Source organism: Lupinus angustifolius, unplaced genomic scaffold, assembly GCF_001865875.1.
Source record: "Lupinus angustifolius cultivar Tanjil unplaced genomic scaffold, LupAngTanjil_v1.0 Scaffold_16_66, whole genome shotgun sequence".
NCBI lineage: Eukaryota > Viridiplantae > Streptophyta > Magnoliopsida > Fabales > Fabaceae > Lupinus > Lupinus angustifolius.
The window spans coordinates 16,678-24,873 of NW_017718915.1; the positions used below are offsets into that span (position 1 = coordinate 16,678).

The following is an 8,196-nucleotide window of genomic DNA, read 5'->3' on the forward strand; positions in this document are numbered from 1 at the left end:
ATATCAATAGGTTAAATGTTTGATTCATGTAAGCAATACTTATTGGGAAGAACAGTCGCACACTTTAAAAGAGATTAGTTCTTTAATCATAGGGTAATAAGAAATTAAGTGCCTTAGTTAAATAAAAACTAAAATCATTGAATTAATGAAAAAGATATGTTAAGGAGTATATTAAAAACATTTTTTGAGGAATATAAAAAAATTGACATTAGAAATCTAAAGGATACAAGATTGACAATTTAAATGAATTTTATGGTCGGAAATTAAGTTAGCATGAGTTATGATCTTCCTTAGTACTCCATGAACTATGTCTTGCAAGGTGAATATAAAATCAAGCTAATAATCTTGATTTTATTGATGACACGTGACTAAGAGTTTTGAATAAATTTGTTGATTGGTGACAGAAAAAGAATATTGTGATTGGATCGATATTTCAGTACATGGTATTCACTACCGGCCAATGCAAACCTCCTAATAAGAATAAAGAAACTCATGTCCCTAGCTAAAAAATTCTAAAAGGGTTTTTGTAACGTGTACTCTGAAACTTATGTTAAGGGCAATTAAAAATAAATTTACATTAAAAAATGATTTATCTAGCATTTTGGTTTTCATACAAAATTATTCATTTAATTTTCTTAATATATATCTTAGGGTAGAAGTTTTTCTCGTACTGAAACTTGCATGCATTAAAGAAGTAAATGTTATTAAGAATACAATTGACCTAAACTCCCATTATCTTTTCACCTTTAAGTGTTTATCTTTAGTGCTGAGGTTAAAAACAACTCAAATAAAAAACCTAACTTATAAAATAATCCTAATGTGGCAAAAAGTTGAGTTAGAGAAAAATGTTCAAAACTCTTACTAAATTTAGATTCTCTCTGGTATTAAATAATCTAATACTAGACAAAATAAATCTATAATTACTATGATTTTAAGTTATTTTTTAATAAAAAAATCTTCTTATATTTTAATATTGGAATATCCACTGTTAAAATAGAGTTTACTCGGTTATACACGTGTATTTGCATTGTCCCCTAAAAAAAATTAATGAAATAATAACTTGCATACCAAGTTTTGATACGGAAGTATGACACCCATGTATTTATGTCCCCTTCAACCGACTTTATGTTACTGTATTTATGCTCTCATATTATTATTAGGGATATTATGCTAAAAGAGATTTCACAATTACATAATTGGGGTTGTAGATGAAAAGAGTTTTACTTCTCTTGTTTGATATAGTGTCATAGTGATTAATGCCTTAATGGATGCTCATTTAGTGATTAATGAAAAGATATTAATTTTGTATCAAAATGACTTAATACATTAAGATTTTAAAAGTTAAGATTTCCGGTGCAATATGTTTGCATTTTCTTATATTAATTGATTAGTATTTTTAGATGACTCGTTAGGATATTATTTTAATTTAATCTATAAATGTTATTACAAGTATTTGTTCTAACTTTCAAGTCAACAGGAATTGGTGACAGTCCTTCACCACAAAGGTTGGTTTTTCTATCTTCCACACTCAACAGATCGTAACCGTCAATCTCACACTCTCCCGTATCCAACCCCATCCGAAGCCTCAATCAAAATCAACCCATTATTGATCCAAATTATAGTAAGATCCCCAACTTAGCTAAAATTAGGAAAATAATATATTATCCTATAAATTATTCTATCCATATCAAAAATGATGTGTTATAAAATATAATTTTATCTATTAAGTATTGGTTTACAAATTACACATATTATCTTCTAGGAAGATGTAGTGATAATATATATCATTACTCCAAAACTATTTTTACTTAATTTTTATTTATGGTGTATAATGTCTATGATAATATAAAGATTTATATTATATATTATTCATCATTTATTTATATTTTTTTTGTTTGAAAAGTCAATGCAGCATGAATAGTATATGAGACAATAACAGTGTATAAATCTCATACATCAGTATGCATAAATGTTTATTTTTTATTTATATTCATGTTTAAGATGATGTTGGACTAATAGTGTAAGATTCTCATAAATTTTTATGATAATTAAAAAATAAGGTTTAAGTTCGATTCGTGAGAGTAAAAGGTTGAATAATACTGTTGGTACAAGAAAATATTCATGTCTAAGAAATTAGTTTTAAGATATTTTTTCTTAAATATTTGCAATTAATCAAAGAAAGAGAGGCGTTAGTGTAGGAAAGGAAAATGCCGCCTCACATTGTGCACCTTCAAATACAAACAAAAAACAAAGAATAAAGTGTTCGACCTTTAACGTTGTGCCAAACTGTATATAAACGCGTGAAGTGTACCCCTTTTTTCCAATTTTCTAAGCATCAAATATTCAAATCCTAACCCATTGCATTGAATTCATTCTCTTACATCTCATAACTAAATAGTGATTTGTGTGTGAAGCTGAATCCAAGGTAGGGGAAGTTCTCAACTTTGTATAGTTAATTTGTTGTGCAGTTCAATTTCTTGTTCTTTACTCTTTTTAAATGATAGTGGAGTATTATATTTGGATCATTTTGGTACAATTATTATTTATATTCCAAGTTGGAATCTTTTTCCTTTGTAGCATATTTGGGATTGTTTTGTATTCTGGTCTATGTTTGATTAGGGGATAATTTTGTAATTCATTATTTTTTGGATGCTATGGTTTTCAATTATGGTTGGTTTTGTAGATTTCAACACACTCATTTCATGTGGAATAAGCAATTATGTGCATGTTGTCTTTATATTTTAATTAATTTCATTTTGTAGGTGTTTGAATAGACTATGGAGAGTAAAATTGTTTGATCTCAGAAACAATGAATGAAGTAGATGATTGAGAGATCCAGCATTTGTGTTTTACCCTCTCATACTTTTGAGAGTAATACTTTTTGGGCTATTGCTTTTTTTTTCTTTTTTAAGATCACTAACTGTCCTCATAGAGTCACATTTTTTTTGGTTTTGGAACTAATCACCCCTTGATCTTTGGCTTTGCCCTTGTTCCATGGTTTTGAAGATATGTTAAGTCTGCTTCCTCTTTTTGGTACATGCTTTCTTTTTACCTGGTGATCATCAATTCTAATTGTAGAAACAACCTCTTCGCTCATTATGGCCAAGGTGGCGTGCAACTCATCTACAAATCTCCCTAGCCCAAAATAATGGAGCCTCGTGCACTACATCGTTTTTTTATAAGAGCCTTTGAAGGGGTGAATTTTATTTCTTCTGCATGAAAAGAGCGATGTAGACAATTTCGTTGCTATGATATTGTGTTGAAATCAATTATGATTTGCTTTTGCAATTCAAATGATCTTCATACTTACTAATATTTGTCGGGTTGTGCTATAATTTTGGTTAGTTAAGGCTCCCATATTAGTTCCTCTAATCATACTTACTAACATTTATGTGCCTGTTATTTTTTCGGGATGATATCATAATCTCTGCATTTTCACACCTCTAATTTAGGTCCTTAATGATGCAGTCTAATTTGACACAGTATACCTGGTCTGATGACTGCATTCGATGATATCATTTGTTATTGTCTTAGGCACATCATTGTGTCTTAATTACAAGTGAAGCTTCAATCTCTTAATCTAAAGCTTGCTTTGGCAGGTCTATTATTGCTGTTGTGGAATTTTTCTAATTGTCTAGAAGGAGTCCTTCAGATTCCGTGTCAAGTTTAATACTTGAAGATGGTTTTATATGAGAATTCAGATGTTATTCACTGGGGTATGAATCTTTTTGACACTGACCCTGGTTATAATCCTGGATACTATGGTGACGTGATTCAACATAATACTAGTGATGTCTATGATGGACACTACTTTCATAACCATTATGATATGGAGTATAATGAAGTAGAGAATGATGAGATCATTGCACGGACTCTGCAAGAAGAGTTTTCACAGCTAGATATTGCTGATGCTGAGCATTCAAGGTATGCACAGGTGCATGAAGAGCAGTTCCATGCTGAGCCTGCATGTGATTGGCATAATGCGTCAACAATGAACTATTGTCCGCAAGGTATCATTAAAGCCACAAAGCTGTTGCATACCAGTAATAGTGAAGACTTATTATTTTGATCAAAGTTGGTTAATTCATTTCATTATGATATTTACATATACAGGCCATGATTATGCCCAAGAAGGGCTTCATGATGCAGAACATTCTAGTTCATGTTGTAGTCCTTGTGAAGCGGAAGAGTACTCACTGGAACTAACTGATAATTATCCTCTTGATGATGAAATAGGGAGGAGGTTGAGTCATATGATTCCAATTCCTGTAAGTTTAGCCTATCATGCTTCATTTAAACCCTATTTGGATCAGCTATTGAATCAACAAATATATCCTCAGCCATTTAATGGTCATTTAAGTGCCGAACAGCTTAATCATGTTTTTTCTAAGTTTTACTTGTGGATGTACATTCTGAACTTATTACATTAGTTTTATTTATTGTAATTTATGGATACTCGAAGCATTTATTCCTACAGTTTGAACTTATGGTTTCTCCAAGAACTCGGTTTTAGAAGTATTATTCGTCATTATGTTGTTATTTTTTTTTATGATTAGTTTTATCTCTTTATTTTCAACCGAAAATCCTGGATGTGTCATGATTTTAGAAAGCCCGATTCTTTTGATCAGATGTAACTTGTGGATTGGACTGTGGTGATAAATGCTTTTTTAAAATCTTGTGTAGCATGTTCCAAAAATTAATGGAGAAATTCCTTCAACTGATGAAGCAACTTCAGATCATCAAAGGCTTTTGGATAGGTATTAGTCATAAGCATTACTCCTCCCAAGAGAAAACTACTAAAATTGCTGCCATGATGCGTATATCTTTGTTCCTGCAAGTTAATAATTGCCATAACAATGGAAGTATTGTCATAAAAGGGATCCAGTGTAGTTTTCTTTTACTTTGTAATTTCTAAAGAAGTTTAGACTTGTTGAAAGAATTACTTACTTCATGTAAAATTTCTTTCTACCAGACTTATACTCAACATGGCAATTTAAGTTGCTTGTATTTTTAAACAGATTGCAGTTGTATGACTTTGTAGAGCATATGGTACAAGGTGATGGTAATTGTCAGGTTAGTTGTTTCAGTAGTCATTTATCCACATGTGCGGAGTGGTTTTCATCGGTTTTAGATTGTAACTTTCCATATTTGCAGTAAATTTCAAATAATAATGTTTTTATCTTTATTCCTCGCCAGTTCCGTGCATTATCTGATCAACTGTATAACACACCTGATCACCACAAGTTTGTGAGACGACAAGTTGTAAACCAGGTTTGCTCTCTAGTGAATTATGTTCTACTATGTTCTTTTTCGTGCATTATTCTTCAATTCTGATTGTTGAAGGGTTGTTTGAACCAGTTAAAGTCTCATCCAGAGATTTACGAGGGATATGTTCCCATGGAATACAGTGACTATTTGGAGAAAATGTCCAAGTAAGAATTCACACTCCCTTTCTATCTATCTGTATATGAAATGTCTTTTAAGCTAACCTATAGTTCCTTGTACTGTCATTTTTAATGAAACTAGGAGTGGTGAATGGGGTGATCATGTCACTCTTCAAGCAGCTGCAGATTCTGTATGAGTTCTGCAACTAACTATTTCTCTTCCATAGGACTTTCATTGAACCATGTTCCATTATTCTTCATTTGCTGTGAAGCTTTTTTTGGGGCCAAAATGCCAAACATCTAGAGAAATAGTGAATTAGTACTGTGACCATTTAATTTTCCCAAGATTGATTTGGAAGTTGCATATTTGGTTGTTTGCTTTGTGTTTAAAAATTATCTTGTTATGGCTATCGTTTTACATTTTTCCAGAGATTCGATGATTGATTTCAATGTTGACAACCAAACCGTGGATGAGTTATTGATGCTCTAATATTACCAATTGAGACACCTATTACAACCGGTATCAATAAATGCAGTAATCAATGCAGGCTTGTATTGCTTTTGAAAAATATAAAAAATTAATTATAAGTGTCGTTGTATCATAATTTTCAGGCGAAGTTGCCTGGTTCAGCACTCTTTCCCCTTTTAATTATGCTTGAATCACATTTATAGCTTGTATCAATTCATTGTCAAGTTTATAATAATATATGAAATTGGCAGTGAAATGATATGAACTTTTACTTTCGATACGATCAATACCTCTGAAATTGTTTCCCTTCTTTTTCCTCCAGTATGGTGTGAGAATTTTTGTGATGACTTCCTTCAAGGGCACCTGTTGCATAGAGATTCTTCCTCATTTTGAGAAGCCAAAAGGAGGTAAGACTTTCTTAGTGATGAACCTTCAGTAGGAGATTTGTCTCACACTTTGTATCCCGTAGACATTTTTTTATTTAAGCTTGACAGAGCTAAAGAATGCTGGTTTTACCGACGCAAGGACCCATTGATTACTTTACTTCACTATGTTCATGTCACATTTCTTGAAATCTTTCTGAACCTCGGGTCCTCGGCCATAATTTTTATCATACAAGTAGTTTTATGAGATGGTGGCTTTACAATTTTTTTTGGGTAATAAAGTTTTAAGACCTTTTTTTCAATTGTTCATCATGTAATCAACATGCATCATAATGTGTTTTTCATCACTTCATTGCAGTGATTTTCCTGAGTTTTTGGGCAGAGGTGCATTACAACTCAATCTACCCTCAAGGAGGTACATTACAAAACTTTCATCCACACCTTGAGTCACTTTTAAACAATTGCTGGTTTGAATCATTTACTAAAATCTTTAATATAATTGATAGATTAAGTTTCCAAGTGTTTGGCCAAATTAACTTACGATTAATTATGTGAAGCAAGATTTCATTTTGTTGAAAATAGCTAACTTTAACTCATCTAGCCGATTGGAATTCTTTGCTCTCTTGATTTCTTTTCAGCAATTATATATAAAAAAATGTTCTATAAAGTTCATTTTGTGTTAGTGATACTATTCACCAACAAAAATGAAACATGAGTGATTTGCCCTACATTTAGTCATCTCATTAAGGAGCTATAAAGAAAATATATATGTTATATTATTATTACTATTGGAGAACATTACAAGTCTCTGAATTACTTAACCTAAGTTTTGTCCTTTATTTATGGGGGTTCATTTATTTGCTTATTTTTAAAAATACTGGGTTTTGGGTTGGCTTAACATGTATTTATTAACCTACTGATTCAGATATACCTTCAAGTGAGTCAAGAAAGAAGAGAAGGTGGTGGAACTTTGGCACTAAGCATTAAAGTATAGCTGGTCTAAAGAACCAACTAATTTTGAACCTCTGCAATTTCCCAAAGATTTGATGCCTATGCATTTTGGATCATTGGATTCTCAATTCTGTATCCTAATTCATCCTGGAATCAAAAAATACCAACTCAACAAGGGTACCAAACCTTTTGGGGTGCCATAGAATTGTCCTTAATTTATATTCCGTTTGAATCTTTGCTGTGCTCATTTTTGCAAGGTTAATTTGATTATCCTCTTTAGTAGTTATAAATCTGGGCATGCTGACCCAGCTGCCTGTGGCATTTTGGATGCTTTCTCGATCAAAATTTATACATAAATAAAGGGTTGAAGTATATCAAGTGAATGATTGATTTATGATAGTTTGTTTTCATCATGATCTACTATGTCATTCAAAGGTACTTCGTGTGAAAACTGAAGAAATATTTGCTTCTCAAGTCATCCTGATTTATTTTTATTAAACACTTATGAAGTGAATGTTTTGTTATACAAATAACTCATTCTACATCGGCCCTTTCCATAGAAAATAACAATTTCAGTCATATGCTTATGTAAAGATTGAATTAGGGGGCTTTATATACGTGTTTGCCAAACCTAATAATAACTATAAACACAAAGTTGTATTCTAATCTCTCACAGCTCCAATAACGTAGGTACAAACTGGTCCAACATTCTTAACAAATTATTTGTATTATTCTCTCTATCTCTTTTTACTATTTGGTTACTCATTTGTTCTCAACAATTTATATCATTTGACTCTTAAATCACATGCCAAATTCGATGCGGGGAAGTTTGATGGAACTATTAAATTTGATTTTGGTGAAGGCGAGTTAAAGATGTGTTGACTCAACAATGTCTAATGAAGGTGTTGTTCCAAAATAAATGACATGATATAGAACAATACAACAATGTCTATTGAAGGTGTTGTTCCAAAATAAATGACATGATATAGAACAATTTGATTGGGAAGAG

The 8,196-nt window shown here is 31.6% G+C and overlaps 1 protein-coding gene across 3 annotated transcripts; it reads left to right on the forward strand.

Annotated features, from left to right (window-relative positions):
• Window positions 1-2,220: 2,220 nt before the first annotated feature.
• LOC109337982 lies at window positions 2,221-7,595 on the forward strand. 3 transcript variants are annotated; one of them, XR_002106493.1, is made up of 12 exons: window positions 2,222-2,425; window positions 3,600-4,010; window positions 4,114-4,268; window positions 4,684-4,757; window positions 5,019-5,073; window positions 5,197-5,271; window positions 5,359-5,432; window positions 5,527-5,575; window positions 6,176-6,260; window positions 6,595-6,651; window positions 7,162-7,369; window positions 7,417-7,595. XR_002106493.1 is itself a non-coding variant. In XM_019575103.1 (11 exons), exons 2-11 carry the CDS (start codon window positions 3,680-3,682, stop codon window positions 7,221-7,223), a joined length of 1,017 nt encoding a protein of 338 aa, XP_019430648.1. In that variant the 5' UTR covers window positions 2,221-2,425; window positions 3,600-3,679; the 3' UTR covers window positions 7,224-7,595. The 3 variants fall into 3 exon arrangements, 2 of the variants coding, with proteins under 2 accessions (XP_019430648.1, XP_019430647.1); XM_019575103.1 differs by having other exon boundaries at window positions 2,221-2,425; window positions 3,600-4,013; window positions 4,117-4,268; window positions 7,162-7,595; XM_019575102.1 differs by having other exon boundaries at window positions 7,162-7,595.
• Window positions 7,596-8,196: the final 601 nt, after the last annotated feature.

Coding starts and splice junctions, on each gene's coding strand:
- LOC109337982 (XM_019575103.1), top strand. CDS start 3,680: ATGGTTTTATATGAGAATTCAGATGTTATTCACTGGGGTATGAATCTT. Junction 4,758..5,018: donor CATCAAAGGCTTTTGGATAG/GTATTAGTCATA, acceptor ATTTTTAAACAG/ATTGCAGTTGTATGACTTTG. Junction 6,261..6,594: donor TTTTGAGAAGCCAAAAGGAG/GTAAGACTTTCT, acceptor ACTTCATTGCAG/TGATTTTCCTGAGTTTTTGG.